At 37.9% G+C, this 19,200-nt stretch overlaps 1 protein-coding gene and 1 pseudogene across 2 annotated transcripts; one reads left to right on the forward strand and one right to left on the reverse strand.

Moving 5' to 3' along the window:
* Positions 1–2,835: 2,835 nt before the first annotated feature.
* On the reverse strand, positions 2,836–9,543 carry LOC149390293 (uncharacterized). The gene is made up of 6 exons (XM_089619738.1): positions 9,297–9,543; positions 9,043–9,204; positions 8,287–8,956; positions 4,405–4,472; positions 4,129–4,264; positions 2,836–2,861 (listed from the first exon to the last, which is right to left on the reverse strand). Exons 1-6 carry the CDS (start codon positions 9,477–9,479, stop codon positions 2,836–2,838), a joined length of 1,245 nt encoding a protein of 414 aa, XP_089475864.1. The 5' UTR covers positions 9,480–9,543.
* Positions 9,544–11,341: 1,798 nt separating this feature from the next.
* Positions 11,342–13,813, forward strand: LOC149390294 (uric acid degradation bifunctional protein TTL-like; annotated as a pseudogene). The gene is made up of 5 exons (XR_016299999.1): positions 11,342–11,708; positions 11,853–11,957; positions 12,016–12,043; positions 12,531–12,684; positions 13,111–13,813. The product of XR_016299999.1 is annotated as a uric acid degradation bifunctional protein TTL-like (transcript).
* The last annotated feature ends 5,387 nt before the right edge of the window (positions 13,814–19,200 follow it).

Here is a 19,200-nt window from a genome sequence, read left to right on the forward strand (position 1 = left end):
TCTCTTTCTCTTGGGTAGTAGGCGCCCAACATGTCTCTAGAAGGAGCTTCTAGAAGCTTCTTCATTTATTCATGACAACACGAGAAAAGCCCATTAAGAATTTTCAATAAAATTCTTATGAGATGAAATTAATCCACAAGGCCCAATTAATCTTATTTTGGCCGAGTGACATTAAGTCATCAAATGACCAAGTCAAAAAATTTATTGACATTCATTTCATCATATGTCTCAAAAGACAAAAATACCATTTTGACAATTTTCGTTCTTGTTTTGAGTTAGCTTCCAGTTTAACTATTCCTACTCGATGTGATTCGTGACAGGGACATCATGGATCCAAATGAACAAAGCTTGAGCTAAACACTTGGACTCAAAAGTTCACAAAACTTTTTCCAAGTTTAGCTTAATGTCAACTGACTCCACTAAAGAGTTTATTGTCGGTCGTTTTCAGAAAACCCGAGACGCCAAGAAGACACGCCGTTCAAAGGGCCGATGGTCAGGTCGGAGGTCCTGAAGAGCGGCAAGCCTTCTGTCACGAGTCGATTACTTTCACGCTCCTCGAGTCGAGCCTTGAGTCGTTATCCTCGAGTCGAGCCTCGAGTCGCTCCTCGAGTCGAGCCTCGAGTCGTTCTCCTCGAGACGAGCCTCGAGTCGTTCTCCTCGAGTCGAGCGTCGGGTCGTTCTCCTCGAGTCGAGCCTCGAGTCGTTCTCCTCGAGTCGAGCCTCGAGTCGTTCTCCTCGAGTCGAGTCACTCTCGTCAAGTAGAAACCTTCACATTTCGCGTGACAAGTATGGTATCCGAAGACCCCTAAAAGCCCACAAGAGTCCGACGAGACGGGCCATGCACTACGCGCGCAGTACGCAGCGCCGGCCAGCCACACAGCAAGCCGCGCGCTGCGCCGGGCAGGCCGCGCGCCGCGCCAGGCAGACCGCGTGCCGCGCGAAGACATGCCCGCGCCGCGCGCCCATGCGCCGCGCATCCCGCGCTGCGCCAGATGACCCGCGCGCCGCGTGCGCCTCCACTTGACGGCGCGCGCGCCCCTAGTCCCACATGGACGCAAAAGGGACCTTCTAAGGCCCTCAAACACCTATAAATACCCCCTCTCTTTGAGGGGAAAGCGATCCTATTCAATCCCATTCATTCTCAAGGAACATGAGACTTCTCTCTGCTTCTCTAGATGCCATCCTTGGCCTGAAGCGGATTCTCCTCGATTTCTCGTTCTCAGAGGTTCTGAAGCACTCTCGGGGACTTCCCGAACGTTGCTCCCTTTGATTGAACGCCCTTCGGTGCTCAAGCACGCTCCTAGGGTTCTCGACTAGAGTCCCCCTACGCGCCTAATACGCTAGACGCGTACGTGATCTCCGAAGTTCTGAGACGCCACCGAGGACTCCTCCGCGCCCCGTCTCCTTCGTCGAGTACGCTTCTCCATTAAGGCTCCGCGCCTCACACTGCGTTACATACGCCTGAACTACGTTCTGACCTGATCCCACGAACGGGTACGTAGGCAGCCGACACACAAGGCACGGTCACTCCTCCTCCTCACCCCTTTCCTCTTCCGAGAGGCGGTTTGATCGGAGAAAAGCCTAGCTCGAGACTTTCGAGTTCACACTTTTGGCCCGGGTGCGATCACTTGGTCCGGCCTTGGATCGAACTGCCCGAGGTTTACAATAGTTGTTCATTTTCGTGCGACAACAAAGTTGACACTGAAAATCTCTCGGTTCAAATGAATTTATTTTCTACTCAAGAATTCAACCTAATTGTAATGAGCGGATCCATAGAATATTATCAGTGTTTACCCTTCATGAATATCATCAGCTAGTCGGGATTTACGAAATTACCATTTTACTCTTCTAGCTGTTATTTCCTCAACTCCTTTGTCGCTTGTGAATAAGTTAGATACAATGTATTGACGAAGAGCTAACAAGTCACATTGTTTCATCCAAAAGAGTCAAGACTCAATTTGGACATTGGCCAGTTCATTTATTCACACTCCAAGGAACAAAGCATGAGGTGATATACATTGCATTTCAGCAATCTTGTACATGAATTCCATATCTATGAGAACTTCACAAAGTTACTCATGAAATTCTCACAACTTAGTACTTCACTAATAGGCCCTGCTCGGAATCACATAGTGAGTCCGAACTCTGACTTTCTCAAATGAGAATACGTAAGCTGTGAAATGGCATGTCTCATTTCAGGATTAAGGTAAGCACGATGCAATTCATACGTAGTGACTTCGAGACATAAGAGGTTAAATGGTTTGTTCTTATTTTGTCTCTAGAAGTGCACTGGTCAATTCAGTACCTTCGGAAGATACCTAGAAGAACTATAGAGTCTCCAATTCTCAATGCCTCATAACCAGACATCATAGATTCTTCTAACAATCATACTGAGGTCAATAGTCCTTTGACCCTTAGATTGCGAATATATCGTTTTAAGCAAACTACGAAGAGTTTGTTCATGCAAATCTACATTTGTCTCTTCGTAAGTTGTTAAGTTCATGGACTAAAGACTAATGTTTTATCATAAAGCTTCAAACAGACAAGGAAGAATGAACGTTTCAACTTTTTATTAATGAATAAGCAATTACAAGCAAGAGTCTTCATGAGACTTTATTACATCAAATGTATAAAATAAAGACTACAACTCTTCTTGTGGGCACCATTGACAACAGAAGCAACTCTGCTTAAGGTATATATGTAACGAGAAAGGTATAACGAAACAAATTGACCTATCTCAATACGGTTGAACCTAGAGGATCATGATCACGTACTAACTAAATCAGTGGACACTCGTCACGATGAGTATATATAATTATAGTATTATGGGAGAGTTCAGTCTTGGCTTACACGGTGGAAATCTGATCAAGATTAGACAAAACGATATGTAAAAGAGAAATGACTGTTTCATCTTTTGATCGAGTTTGTTAAGCTTCAAATACTAGGTCCATAGTCCCTGATTCGGCTTCGATAAAGGCGGATAAGAACGTTCATATAATAATGGTTTCATTGTTATAGTATCTTTTGGTGTAATTGTGATTGACAACATTAATTCTGAAAAACGAGTATTTGTGAAATTAAATAACTATTTACAGTATAATTTTTATTTATTTATTATTGAATCAAGTAAATAATCAATTAACAAGTTATTTATTTGCTGTTGGATTAAGTAAATAAATAATTTTAGATTTTTGGGCCGGGCCTTGTGCTGAAGAAAAAATTTGCCACCTCCCTACTAGGAGGTGGGCGATTTTTTTATAATGGTTTTATACCAGTTTATTCTCTTTATTTGTTCCTAAAATAAAGGAGAGAAAATATAAGAAATTAGTTATTGTCATATATTCTCTCCTTATTTTAGGAGAGTACTTAGGGGAAATATTTTCCTATATTCTCTCAACAAACAAAATATTTTATATTATCATATAAAATAAAATCCTAGATACTGATCTGATGGATGAGAGAAAAAGTAGGATTCATGAGATGAGATCCAAGGGCTGAGATTAATTACACTAGTGTAAACACAATAAAAAGAAATAATATATTCTAGAATATCTCCTTTTAACTGCTATAAATAGGGGGTTCATGAGAAGCAAAATAAATCAGTTTTTTTACCCCTTTTAACTGCTATAAAAAGAAAGAATCGGCCTGCCCTCCCTTCTGGTGTGGCCGATCCGCTTCCTTCTTCTTCCCCTCGGAATTGCTTCAATTCCATTCTTAGAAATAAGAGGGAAAGATCTAAAACACCTCGTTTCAAATCTAAGTGAGATCAAGAATCGTTGCCCACTCATTCGTCTTATCTTCCTCGAAGATTACGTTTCGGAAGACTACGGTGTCATTAACACGACGAGACAAAATCCGAGAGTTTCAGAGTCATCCCGAAGGTCTGATCGTGAGGATTTATAGACTGAAGACGGATTGTGAAAGCTTGAAGGTTATGTTCGTGAGTCCAAATTTGTAAGTCTTCTGAACTTGTCATTAAATTTATCGGTTGCTTGACATATTGCGTTTTCTCTCATTAAATAACGTAAATCTAGATCTTGTTTAATTAATAACCATGTTTTAATTAGCTTATGATAGCGTAATTAATATTTTCCGCATTTAAATGGTTGTTTGAGGTGCAATAATCACCAGCAATATCCTCTTGTCCTGGATCTTCTTCTTCTTCCGCTCTGTCCGGACTCACTTGTCCTGGATCTTGGTCTTCCCCTTCTCTCTTGTCTTGGATCTTTGTCTTGACACTCATCTTGAGCAGACCAGTCTTCCACTGCTACAACAAGGGTAACATGAATTCATACCAGGAATAAAGGCAAAAAAAAAAAAACAAAGTTAAGGATCTCTACCTGGAGTTTCCAAACCAAGAAAAGCTCGGTCGAACCTCCCTCGTGTAAATCTGTCCCAATTCACAGGTCTCCTCCAAAGCGTTCTAACAAGATCCTCGAACCGATCGTATGAAGCAATAGTCTTCAGAGAAACTGCATAGCAAACCATAAAACCACATCGGAAGAAAAGACACATGAGGAAACAGAGGAAGCGAAAGCAAGAAGCTAGCCTAACTAGCTCTCCTAGACCAGTCCACGAGAACCAAATCGGCATAGCGACCTACAGTAAACTAAAAAAATACTAAAATAAAAACATATCTCCGCCCACTTATCGTCCCTAGTAGGGATCCCCTTAATAATGGTCATTGCGGGCTTCCACGAGAAATAGAAAGTCTCGGGATGTCAAGCATTTCTCCTAGTCGTAATAAGGCGAATCAGGTCGTTTAGGGAAAGGTTTACACCCAATTCGTCGGCCAGGATAAGCAGCCCACACACGATCCACAAGGAAGACCGGGTGAGTTGCAGAAGAGCCACCTCTCCTTGCGTCATGTAACCTAAGAGGAGCCTAGGAATCGGAAACCTAAGCCCACATTTCTCTAGAAAAATCTCATGGACACACAAATAACCATCTTTTACGGTCTCGGGTATATCGTTAGGACAGTAAAAGTTCTATTTCATGTAAAATGTGAAATCTCCGTTTAATGAGGTCTAAATCGGGTCTACTAAGCAAGGTTGGAGGAAATTCATGGAGGAAGTCTCCACAAGGGTACTCAAACTTTCGAGACTTGGATTTTTTGGATGCACTAGATGTAGACACCATTGGAGCTACCATAAACTAGAATTATCAAGAATTTTTTTTTTCCCAACAGTACCCTAAGCCGAAAATCCTGAAACCCTAGCAGAGAAGAAAACAAGAAAGCAAAAGAAAAAAAGTATAAACGTACCATTATTCGAAGCAATTCGACGCAAATAAATAAGAAAGACCGATGGAGACGTCCTTTCAATTTATAGACACGATAGCCCAACATACTCGCATTTAATGCGCTGTCATTTCATGTAAAATCATATCTAATCAAATCAAATATTTTATGATAATCGCTTGATCTTCACAAGATTAAAATCATTGCGGTTTGAATAACGAATACAATCAGCACGCGTGGCATAACTGGTAATCCATTCCGGACTAGAAGCACCGTTAGTTCACTTGATGATTTGCTCGTATATGCTTTTCGTCTTTAGTTTATCTATTATTATATACTGAAAAAACTGGGGGATTGACTGTTGATGTTGGACTTCGTCTCCAACTAACTCACAAGGGATATAGCCCAATACAAGCTTATTGGGCCCAAGCCCATGCCTTTTGTTTTTAGCAGGTTTAATCAATGCACTAGCCCGTCGACATGAATGATTCTCAGCTTGATCATCAACAAAGGATAACCGCCTCTTTAAGACCTGGGTATCAAGATCTCACTAACAAGATCGATTCGTAACCGCCCCTCGCATGAATAAGTCTCTCGTGCCAGGTGTCTCGATACGTAGTAGTGAGTTCCAACTGATGCATGGCGTGTCCCGAACAACCCGGAGCTCGCCAGTTCACCCTCTTTGACTATAAATATATGACAACTACTCTCTTTTTGGGCACGTTACTTTCTAGCTATTATCATTATTATCGAAATACAATCTTTGTACTGTTTACAAGCGATCTTAATACAAAAAAGCCCCGAGCTATTCCTACATTCTGTTTTTTTATCTTGACTTAAATTACACATTTAATTTACAGTTCTTCAAGAGATCGAATTTTTTCTTGTTACGAAGAATTAAGGCCGATCTATAATTCTAAATTGACCCATTTCAACCACAAATTTATCGTGACTGTTTTAGTGTGATTCATCGCATCAATAATAAGTAAATAATTTTATTTAATTTTAGCGATAAAATATGTACATATCATTTCAATTTAGTTTTGGTGATAAAAATATATGTACAAACCCTATACCTTTTCAAATGCCGCCTCTCCCCTAGAGATTTTTGTGTCTCAATTTTAGAAAAGAGAGGCTGAAGTTAATTTTCTAAATTAGTTCTTTTAGGTCTTTCTATTGTTGCTGCAACTGGGTTTCTTCTTCCGTCGTTTCATCATAGAACTGTAATTTTGTTCCCAAAATTGCTTTTTGCACCCATTCGAGTCGCTGATAATTACGAACCTCTCGTTTACAACAAATAGAATATTTATGTTTTTACTTTTTGATGTTTTTATTTTTATTTTTTGTGTTATTGCCTTTGGATTCTGCTTTTGTTTCTCCACATTTCTCGAAGACGTATTTGTCGTCTTTCAGATTTTTCTACTCGAAATTTGGTCATATAGGTATTCAGATGTCCTTTCTCATGGTGGGTGACTCTCAGGTGTTTGGATTCATTCATTAACATTGCATGGTTTATTAAACTAGTCGTGGAGGTTCTCTAAATATAGTGTGTATGATTTTTTACACACGATGTGCCAACATTCTATTTTAGTTTTGAATTTTATATAATTTGAGATCTTACTTTTCTATGTGGATTGGTATTTGATATCTATATTTATAGGTATTTTACTTGTTATCTAATGAAAAGTCTCTTCTTATTTGTTAAACAAAATGAAAATAAAAGCATTTAATATCCATAAAAAGAATTTGTTGCAACTACCAATCTCCTAGATTATTTTAATATTTTAACCAAAGTTTCATTTTACTAAGAAAATAACTAATCAAATCCACAGTTAATTAATTAACTATATAGTAAATTTAATTAGACGAGAGTGTGTAGAATGATCCATTTCTTTATTTAAAATATTTTTCGTTGTTATTTTTGCTGTTATTAGACTATTATTTTATTTTGAATTTGATGAACCTGGAACTTGGAAAAAAATTGGTCAATTTTGTTGTTGTTATTTTTAACAGGTTCAACTGGTCCAACTGACTATCCAACTGGTCAGACCGATCCTACTGTTGTGCTTTACCATGTCAAACTAGTCCTACTGACTATTCAACTGGTCAGACCGATCTTACTATTGTGCTATACCATGTCAAATTGGTCCTACTGACTATCCAACTGGTCAGACCGATCCTACTGTTGTGCTTTACCATGTCAAACTGGTCCCACTGATGTGTTTTACCATGTCCAACCGGTCCGACTGGTCCAACTAGTCTGACTAGTCCAAATTATGTTATTTTCCATATCCGACTGGTCAAACCGGTCCTACTCGTGAACTTTATCATGTCCAACTGGTTACACTAGTTTGATTTATGTTATCAACTTAATAAAATACTTGATTCATACATTGGATAATTATTTAGAGTTCTTAAAAACATAAAACTTAGCACAATAAAAAATAAAATAAAAAATGCACTAATAATGTAATTAATAGGAATGACATTCTTCTTAGTCAGATGACAAGATCCACTAACAATAATGATGATAATAATTTGTGAGATCACCCTATACTAATCAAATTTAGGATATACAAAACTTTAGAATATATTCATACAATATTAATAGTATGTTTATCTTTAATATGTTATTCTCATATGAATATTGAATTTATATAGTATTCAACTATTTCATATAATATATTAATATGATTGACTAGTCATACTTGTTTATATAGTATTCAACGAGCCTAAGTCAAATATGTAAACATCCAAATGGTTCGACTCGTCCTACTAAGTCAAATATGTAAACATCCAAATGGTCCTACAAGTATTGTTAACATGTTCGACTCGTCCAAATGGTTATAATTTTTAAATGCCCGACTGGTCCTACTGCTCTGTAAATGGAGTTCTTATATATTTTGATTTCTTTTGTACTCTCATTGACTTCCTTGGTTGAACACAATTAACGTCAACGATATCCATCTGAGTATGACTCTCTTCATTGCTTGAGCAAGCTGGAGTAGAATAATACAAATCAACACAAGTTGGAGTAGAGTCACTACTTTGGTCAACACATTCCTCGTTTCCACCCAAATTGTTTCCATGTGCGTTACTACCAACTTTGGGAGAATCATGCTGCATGCCTTGGCTTTTGTGACCATTTTCGCCGTACAAGTCAATATCACCAATTTCGGGGACTTGATCAACAACTTCCTTGTTTCCACCCAAATTGTTTCCATGTGCATTACTACCAAATCCGCGAGAATCAGAATGCTCCATGCCTTGGCTTTTGATAAGATCCATCAATGCATCTACCTTGGCTTCTAATCGAGAAAAGTCATCTTTGTTCTTCGTCATAACGTCTACATGACGACACATGTTCTCCGCCCTTAATTCTTCTACTTTCTTATCAACATAAGCCATAAGCTCACGCAAGAAGTGTGATTCTTCGAATCGAGGTCTAGCCGTCGATGAAGTTGGTGGATCACCGTGGCTTTCATTTGCGTCGATGACATTACGTGGCTCATTGCGTCTTTCCTCTGCCAATAAAAATGTTTTCCGACCTTTAACATCATCGTGCATAATATCTTCCCAATACACTTTCGCTCCGCCTTCTAGTATTGAAATCCATTGATCAACTATGGGATCTATTTCATCTTGAAATGGAGTGAATCCCTCCATGTATTCAGCCCGCTCCTCCTCTGACGTCGGGCTCAATAAACTATTTATATCCTGAAAATCAATTAATTCGTAAAAATCTATTTTTTTTTCAACAACAATCAAGTTATTCACTCAAAACATTGAAGACTTAGACAAACCTTTGATTCACCAAGTGCTTCAAAAATAGAAGATAGTTGAGGGGGCTGTTTCTTTTTAAATTTTGTTTCCCATCGACAGATTCTTGGCGAGTCATCACTCGCATCGATTCTACGATCGACAATGTGTGGTAAAAACTTTGATATGCACTCAAACGGTAGCAACTGCACATAAATGTCAAGTAAATTTAAAATATTAGACAATTGCTATATTTAACAATTAATTAATATTTACCATCTAAACAAACAAAACTTACCATCAAAGGTAGAACAAACCCACAAAAACTCCATGTAGCACAATCTGCCCCTTTGTCATGAACAAGTGATGACCTATTCACTATATCACATTTTCTAATATTTGTCATGAGATAATCGAAAGAATTTCTTCCCCAAGGGAAGTTGCGGCACGCCTCCAAGTCATCAACGATTCTCAACTCCATATCTCCTACATGAGTGGTATTCTTATCTCGGTGAAGCAATACCGAGGACAAAAAAAATAACACCGCCATCTTCAATTTACTTGTTTTCTTTTTTTTCATTGAGAATAATGTTTATTTTACTTCTCTTTTGATTTCTTTGACAATCGATCTTCATTCGCAACAGCCTGTCTTTGATATCCACCAAACCGACATTCTTCATACCTGGAAAGTAAAATTCTCTAAAGGCTCCGCTTCCAAAATCTTTCCAACCATCGGGATAATCTGAACATTTCAAGCCGGATATTAAAGCGTACTCCATCAAAGAGAATCGGATAGGTATGCCATTTACGACAAACCAACTTTCATGTTCTTTTTTGTCTCCACCTCTCGACATAACATCATCCACATCGCCGCCAAATTGGTTTCCAAATGATTTGGAACATCGAACAAGTGGCCGAATTGAGAATCCTTAAACCATTGCAAGCAAACCTTCAGGATAGTCTTTCAACACTTCTGTTAGGAAATCTACAGTTTCGGCCAATCGACATTTTACTCCAATTTTACATTTGAAGTTTCTTCTATCGACATCCAATTTGAATATTGGATGAGCGGCATCCGGAACCTGTAATTCATATACTTTTATTTGAGTATTTATTCATATAATATCAAGCAAGGAAAAGTATAAAAAAGTCATACCTGCTCGACATTATTATGTAAATTTGGTGGCGTTGAACCTATTGTTTCCGAGTCATCTTCAAATTATGGTATCGACATATTATTTTGTGATCTACATTCAAATAGACGAAATTTCAATGCTTATGAGATTTAAATAAAGAGAAAAAAAAATGTAAAACTAGAGCGGCTTAAAAAAAGGCTCTGAAAGCTCATTAAGAAATTCTCCCCGAAATTCGTGAAGATATACGGAACCGAGAAAACGTAGAACAAGATAAATGGTGAATCTAAGATCTTGTGAATCTAAAATAATTCGTGTACAGCTAAAAAAATTGCATTGTTCTTGTTAAACAGATTTCAACGCACCATTTTCTTTCTATAACCAGACTAATCAAACTCCAAACAACACTTAAATATCCTCAAGTAACAAAAAACTCATGTTTTGATCTTTTCCCAAAAACTTAATTCTTTTCATCTTTCAATATGTTTTCCAAAAACCAACAAATTTCACATTGTTTTGTTTTAACAAGTTAAGCGCTCATGTTGCACCATCGTCTTCCCTGATGAATTCTGTGATGAGCTGAGCAACAATAAATTGTAGCAAGGTTTATCAACAATTTGTGACTTTTTTTTAGAGTGATTATAACATTACGCTCAAATCATGTTTTAATAGATTCACAACCTCAAAAACACACTATAACTAGTTTACTACAATAGATATACCTGCGGAGACGGCGAGTGGAAGCGGCGGAGGGAGATTGGGCGGCGAAGCGAGGAAGAGGTCTCGGAGGGCGGCGTTGAGCGGCGGGAGCGGAGGAGGACGAGCCTCAAACGACTTGAGAAGCTTTCGGACTATGAGGTTCAGAGCGGCGTAGTGACCGTCGAACGTGTGCTCGGAGCAGATCGCGCCGGACTCGAGAAGAAGCCTCGCGGCGTCGAGATGGCCAGCGAGGCAGGCGTAATAGAGCGCCGCCGAATCCCACCGGCTTCTTCCACCGAGAGCGGCTTAGGTGTATTTGGGAGGGTTTTGGGGGATGGGTTTCAGCGGGGGTTTGGTTTTTGGAGGTCTGGGGGTTTCAGCGGGGGTTTGGTTCGTTACCCTCGTTCAAATGGGATGGGTTTTAAGAGGTTATTTTCGTAAATTCGAAAAAATAAATAAAAAAATAAATAAAAAATATTATGTTAACAGAAGAGGGTCATGAGTTAAAGCTTACCTTTCTTAAGGTTATCAGCTTAAAAAATCCAGATTCAAGATAGTGATTTATTACAACGAGGAAGGAGAAGAACAGAGGCGTTGATAAATAATAGGTGTGGAAGTGAAGGAGATTTGGGATTAGATGATTCAGAAGAATGGATTTCAGTGAAGAGGAATTCCTGGCATGCTGTGGAAGCGCCAGATTTGCCCAAGAAATGGTAAAGGCCTCTTCTTCATTCTCGTCTCTTCTCGAAGCCATCGATGTAGCTACTCATATCTGGTTCAACATCGTCGACGTCCATGGATTCCTCCAAGCTTTCTCTGCTCATCCTTCCATAGGAAACTCCCCCTTCTCTCTCTTCTTCGAACCCTACCACTGCCCAGTTGAGTCCCTCTCTCTCTAAAGATATATATATATATATATATATATATATATATATATATATATATATATATCACTCTCATAGCTAATGGAGTAACATTAAAAAATGACTAGTTCTTATATTCTACTAATTGGTTTTCTGCAGGTGGAGCATGGGAGAGCAATCCACTGCTCTATCAACTGCCACAAGTTCTAGCTTTCAGGTCAATCAGCGAAAACAACAAAACAGCTCTTTTGCTTTCCAATTTAGGTTCTGATTTTGGGGTTACTCACTCACTTGGTGTTTCAGGAGCTTTCGGAAATGAAAGCACTGATGAGATTCTTGCAGAACTCAAGGTCAACCCTTTCTTTTCAGTCAGATTCGTCCAATGTTTACAATTTCGTGATTTTTGTACATGCTTTATGCCTCTTGTGCTGATGTGATATCGTGGGAAAGAAAATGATGTTTTTATTTATTTTGTTGTTGTTGGAGAATGAAACAAACTGCTGTTGAGTAGGTTATCCGATAGTTTACAATATTAGATTAGTTTAGTTGAAACATGAAACCTCGACTAGCTATCTCACAAAAATCAAGGGTTTAGAATGGCTAATTAATTATAGAGAAAATCATTATTTTACATAATTAGACTCCATATAAGCAGTTTAACACCATGTTGTAAACCTTCCATAGGTAATTGGTTATTACTGAAGCATCCCTATGTCGTAAACTTAATTTCTGTTATTGGTGAATTTTGGAGAAGATATCAACGAGAATTTGAAAAGGGAAAAAAATTCAAAAACTAACGGGGCCACTAAAATCTGAATTTTGGCATTCTGATGGCAGAGACGGTACACAAATAGGCCATTGGTTGAGCTTGAAATCGCAGCTCACGTGCAGATGAAGATAACATAGCTTCGTCTTGGGAAGCTCTTCTTAAGTAAAGGGGTTTCTGAAGCGAGGAATCAGCATCTCGGAGCTTCTGCAAAGAAAGCAGAAGGTAAGTTACACTTTTTTTTTGGTAGTTTATGAAACATCAATATTTGTTTCGTAAACTTAATCGAGTCAGACTTTCTTGCTCTTTTCTTACAATTATCTTTTCTGTGAAAACTAAAAGGTTAAGCTTGAAAACCAGTTGAGTAGTTTATCCTCCACATTTTTATTTAAGCACAGAATATTTGTGGGAATTGCTCTGTATACATTTGACCTTTTATACATTTTACATAAGAATCGCATTTCAACTTGAAAAATCTATCTTGTATTTGTGTGCGATTCTCAATTCTAAGATGTCATCCCTTTTAGGTGAAAGTGTTTACAACTGAGCTAACTTGTCCCGTCATGTTCGTACTTTTGGAATCATAATATCTTGTAAATCTGTCACCGTGTTTGAATTTTTTTTTTTCAACAAAATTTTGACCCCTAGAAGATCATGTGAGCATCATTGGAGGGCACATTACTGGATCTACTGAACATCTCGTCAAGAAAAAAAACCAAAGCTCAAATCGCACACGTCCGCCGATTACAACCCATGTGTTGGATGTTTCTCGGGGATCCCCAGCGACAGGTATTGAGGTGCGATTAGAGGCTTGGAAGGGTCCCAATCCTCGCCCGATATTCGGGGACTCCGATCTGAGTAGTTGGGCACTGATTGGCTCTTCAACCACTGACAAAGATTGACGGAGCGGTATTTGATGAACTTAGTTGAGGCCGTGGACACGGGAACGTACAGGCTGAGCTTCAACACGGGCAAGTATTTCCCAGAAAGCTTCTTTCCGTTTGTTTGGCTCGTCTTTGAGATCAGAGAGTCACAGAAATTACAACATTTTCACGTCCCACTATCGCTTTCTCCAATTTCGTTCACCACTTACAGCGGGTGTTAGATATTGGCTATACTCAATTACCTTCAGTTGTAGAGAAATTAATATTTGTCTGATAAATTAACAATGCATTTGTACTTATTTACGAAGACCTTCATTTGAAATTATCGTAAATTTGCATACACAACTTCAATGGAAATAGATGGCCACTCAAGGTTTTATTATTTAGCACAAATAGGAAATGGTTTTTTTTTTTCTTTCTGAAATGTGGATTAAGTTTGAATCTTAGACGCAACAATCTTTTCTTGTAAAACCGATTCTGTCAAGTGTTACTAAGGCCATTTCAGTCACTTCATGTCTATATTAGTATGTTAGTTGCTTATTAGTCCAAATCACTGTTTAGTGATTGGATACTAAAATAACATTCACTTTGTTCGTTAAGGAAGTAAGATCATTCTTCCTCAGAGCGAGGTAAGGTCACCATTGTTAAATGTCGACTATGATGGTGTCTGCCGCCATAGAAGGAGCGTCTAGCTCTTCAATATCCGGACTTACTCCTTTTGTTTGTTGCGGTGCTCAAGAACTGGCGCTTTCCTTTTTACAGCAAAAAATGTCAAAGATTATAGCTTCTCCTTGTCCTCACCGTCAAGAGGATCTTTTATTAGTTTTATTTGCCTATTTAGAAATTAGGATTAATAATAATAAGGGAGCCCGAGCTAAATAACAAAGTCAAACGTTGTAATTGTCAAAATAGCCAAGTTTTGGTTTATTTTTAATGTGTAGCCAATATACCACATTAACAGTTAAAAAATACAAATTTGCCATTCATTTAAGTAATATCAAATCAAATTCCCGCGTCCAAAAAAAGAAACAAATAAAATTGGAAGCAATGAATGTCAACTAAAAAAATCCGCCGTGATAAATGCTGCATATCTAAGAAATCTACCGGGATAAATGCCAACCAACACGCAACCACACCTACAACGCACGAGAAAAAATTCAAAAACAAAGTCAAACAAAAAAAATTTGAAGCGAGACCGGCGATTGAAATTAACAGATATTAACAGAAATTAACAGAAATTAACAGGATTGAAATCGTTCCATACATGAATCAATGAGTGAAAAATCTTCAATCAAAGCTCTAAATAACAGCAATTAACAGAAATTAACAGGATTGAAATCGTTAACACCAGATCGTCAACAACAATTAACAAGAATTAACATGATTGAAAACAAGATCTTTAATTCCTGTACAAATATCAAACATAAAAACATATAACAAAAACCTATAAATCGTTCAATACCTGATTCAAACACCTGGGTGGACGACGGCGCGGCACCGGTGGCACCGACGGCCACGGCAGGGGCAGGGGGAATGCGCTATCCGGAGATCAAGATAAGTCTTCCCTTCTCATCGAGGTGGTGGGCTCGGGCGATGCTCCTCCGGGCGACTGGGCCTCACCCAGCGTGGCCGGCGGCGCGGCCGACCAGGCTCTGCAGGCAGCCGAGCCCGCCCAGGGCGTTGGCGCGCGGGATCGCCGAGGAGGGAGCCCCCAACCAGGATAGGCCCAGCGCTGGGACGGTTGGGACGCTGGCGAGCGAGGCCGGTGCTGCGCACGAGACGGGGCGCGCGAGATCGAGCGTTTGGCTGGGCGTGAGGGAAAAGTCTCTTCAAATCTGAACGTGTATATTTAAACGTGGAAATTCTGTTAAACAAGCATTTAAAGTGGATCATTGGTTGACTTTTTCATTTTGATTCTTTACGTTTATATAAAACCAACGTTAAAAAAAATAAGGGCATTTTAGGTAGAAAAAACACGTCTGATTTGCCAGCTCACCCATATTGGCTATTATGCAAAAGTTTCTCAAAGGTTGGCTATTTTGCAATCTAAACGTTTGGACATGGCTAGTTCGTCTAATTTTTCTAATAATAATAATCCTAGTAAATGTTATCATCATATATATATATATATATATATATATATGTTGGATTTTTCAGTGTATTACATATAAAAACATTTAAGAGCCACGTCACTATAGCTCGCATTCCTGTTTCGCTTTGATAGATGGAGACTCGCTATATTAGGTGATAGATTTTTTGGTCTCTAATCATATAATCTCGTACATAATATATGTTGTCAATGGTGCTCACAAGAAGAGTAGTAGTCTTTACTTATGTATATTTGATGTAATAAAGTCTCACGAAGACTCTTGCTTGTAACTGTTGAATTATTAATAAAATTGAAACGCTCATTCATTCTTCCTTGTCTGTTTGAAGCATTATGATAAATTATAGTCTTTAGTCCTTATACAAACCTAACAACATATGAAGAGACAAATGTAGATTTGCATGAACAAACTCTTAATGGTTTGCTTAAAACAATATATTCGCAATCTAAGGATCAAAGGACTATTGATCCCAGACGGAATCTTGCATTTTTTCGAGATCTTCCACTCTCAAAGTTTTAGACCTTATTAATTTAACAAAGTTGCAAAGCTCGGCGATAGTCTCTTATACGATTGTTAGGAGAATCTATGATGTCTGGTTATGAGACATTGAGAGTTGTAGACTCTATAGTTCTTCTAGGTATCTTCTGAAGGTACTGAATTGACTAGTGCACTTCTAGAGATAGAATAAGAACAAACCATTTAACCTCTTATGTCTCGAAATCACTACGTATGAATTGCATCGTCCTTACCTCAATCCTGAAATGAGACATGTCATTTCATAGCTTACGTATTCTCATTTGAGAGTCAAAGTTCGGATTCACTATGTGATTCTGAACAGGACCTATTGGTGAAGTACTAAGTTACGAAGATGTCATGAGTAACTTTGTGAAGATCTTATAGATATGGAATTCATGTGCAAGATTGCTGAAATGCAATGTATATCACCTCATGCTTTGTTCCTTGGAATGTGAATAAATGAACTGGCCAGTGTCCAAATTGAGTCATGACTCTTTTGGATGAATCAATGTGAATTGTTAGCTCCTCGTCAATACATTGTTTCTAACTTATTCACAAGCGACAAATGAGTTGAGGAAATAACAGCTAGAAGGGTAAAATGGTAATTTTATAAATCCCGTCTAGCTGATGATATTCATGAAGGGTAAACATAGATAATATTCAGTGGATCCAATCATCACAATTAAGTTGAATTCTTGAGTAGAAAACGAATTCATTTGAACCGAGAGATTCTCAGTGTCTACTATTTAGTGGAGTCAGTTGACATTAAGCTAAACTTGGAAAATGTTTGTGAACTTTTGAGTCCAAGTATGTTAGCTCAAGCTTTGTTCATTTGGATCCATGAGGTCACTGTCACAAGTCATATCGAGTAGGATTAGTTAAACTAGAAGCTAAGTCAAAACAAGAACGAGACAAGTTTTAGGAAAATTGTCTAAATGGTATTTTTGTGTTTTTGGACATGTGTTGAAATGAATGTCAATAAATAAGTTTTTTTGACATTGTCATATGATGACAAGCAATTAAACCACTCGGCCATAACAAAAAATTTGGGTCTTGACGATTAATTTCATTTCATGGAATTTTACTTGAAAATTCTTAATGGGCTTTTCTTATGTTGTCATAAACAAATGAAGAAACGTCTAGAAGCTCCTTCTAGCAGCCCTTACACGTCCAAGTCAAAGAGAAAGAGAGATTATTTTGTGCATTAATGTATGAAGATACTTTCCAAATGAAAAAGAGGAAACAAATTTCCTCTACATGGAAAAAATATGGGCGGCCAACTAAGGAGAAAACAAAAGAGGAAACAAATCCATGAGGCAATGAGGACATGTCTTGGACATCCAAAAGGAAAAGAGGAAACCCAATCTTTGCTCATGAATATGTGATATTCTATGGAAAAGAGGAAACTACCTTTTGAAGGTAATACTTCTCATATATATAGAGCCCTCATTGTCATTGTTTCTCATCCCACACAATTTAGAGATTGAGAGCTTCTCTCTCTAGACCTTGTGGCCGCCTCTCTCTCTCTCTCTCTCTCTCTCTCTCTCTCTCTCTCTCTCTCTCTCTCTCTCTCTCTCTCTTCCCTTTTCGTTTTTGTTTTGGCACCTAGGTCCACATTTGGCCTAGCGTTTGTTTTAGCTCTTCGACTCTAAGACTTATTCTCGAGTCGTCGTATTTAAAAGTGCCCACACACTTATTCCTTCTTAGCTCGAGTGATTTATGTGATAGAAACTTTCGTGGTTACTCGAGTTCCCAAAGAACGAAGAAAGACGAGTTGCGTGGGGAGACGAGCAATTCAACCTCCACAAGCTTCTCAATGATCAAGCTTCATAAAGGTTAGCAAACGTGTAATCGCTTTTAGATAGTTTTAAGAATAACATGTGCTTGCCCTTTGTCTAGGTTAGTAAAATCGTTTTACTTGTTTAAAGAAAATTTGTATTTTCCGCCGCTTGCTAGAAGCGTTAAATCTTTTCTTAACCCTAGATCAATTCCAACAAATGGTATCAGAGCTATGGTCAAAGTTAAGCATGTACATGTGATTAAAACTATGAGCTTGAAAATCTTTTTCAAAGATTACTCATTTTTTAACAAGTTAGGATTGTTATCTTAGATTTTTTTTTTAATTTAGTGCTCTTGTCTTTAAATTAAAAATTATGTTGATTTTCTATGACCTTGGGATGTTATTAAAACACATTAGAATCAGTTCTAAAAGTTTTTAATTTTTTATAATGAAAAACGTGTTTTTAAAGTTGGAGAAATGTCAGGTAATTTTATGACTCGTTATATTGTCTTGCTAGTTTTATTTATTTACTCGATTCGTTTTAGTTTGTTGTTATTTACTTTTATACTTTATTATTACCATGTTAATAAAGCACATATAAAAGCTTTAACAACTCTCTAAAACGTTCCGTTACACTCGATTCTTTTGCACTCAAGTCCAAACTTTAATTATTTCTAGTTTTCTTCGAGCTCGAGAAAAACCTACAGTAAAAGTGGCATAACTCGCTGTTCAGAGTTCGAAATTTAATGATTCTTGAATCAAATTAAAGGTATGTTTGTCGTCTTCCGAACGCCGTTAGTTTTAGGCCAAAAGGATGTTAGAACCGCCAGTTATGGCGATTTTGCTCTGAGCTGCGCGACTGTTCCGAAAGTCCAGTTTTTAAGAATTCCGGATTTCGGACCCCATTCCATGAGTTATAGAACTCTAATAAGAAAATTTCCTTGAGGAAAATTGTTTTTCATAATAAACATAATGTGAAAGATTAAAATGTTTTAATTTTTGAAAAATTTACTTGAATTGAATTTTTACAAAACTAGTTTGAATTTTGAAAAACCAACACTTTCAAACTTGAAGATATTTTGTCATCCAAATCAAATAAGTTTTCAAAATGTTTTCAAAACTAAAATTATATCACATATGTTCAAAATCTATATGCTCTTGAAAATTTGAGTGGAGGTCTCCTCGTAGACGAGCCGAAAAATAAAGATGTGTAATCTCAAACTTTCAAGTGTTCGAGTGAGTTGAAGTTCACACTTCCCTCATGCAGTTTCCCGATTAGAAAATAGGAAAATATCCGACAATGTACCTTGTGCCTTTATGCACTAACACTGCTCTTCCTTAAACACGAAGATCTATGAGTCCTTTCTAGAAGTACACTCTATCTCTTTAAGCACTAGGAAAACATGTTTCCGAAATGTATTAGAGACGATGTGCCTTTTCTAAAAACTAAGTG

Source organism: Urtica dioica, chromosome 7 (genome assembly GCF_054948205.1).
Source record: "Urtica dioica subsp. dioica isolate 48M chromosome 7, U.dioica_male_clone48M_v1_H2, whole genome shotgun sequence".
NCBI classification, from domain to species: Eukaryota; Viridiplantae; Streptophyta; class Magnoliopsida; order Rosales; family Urticaceae; genus Urtica; species Urtica dioica.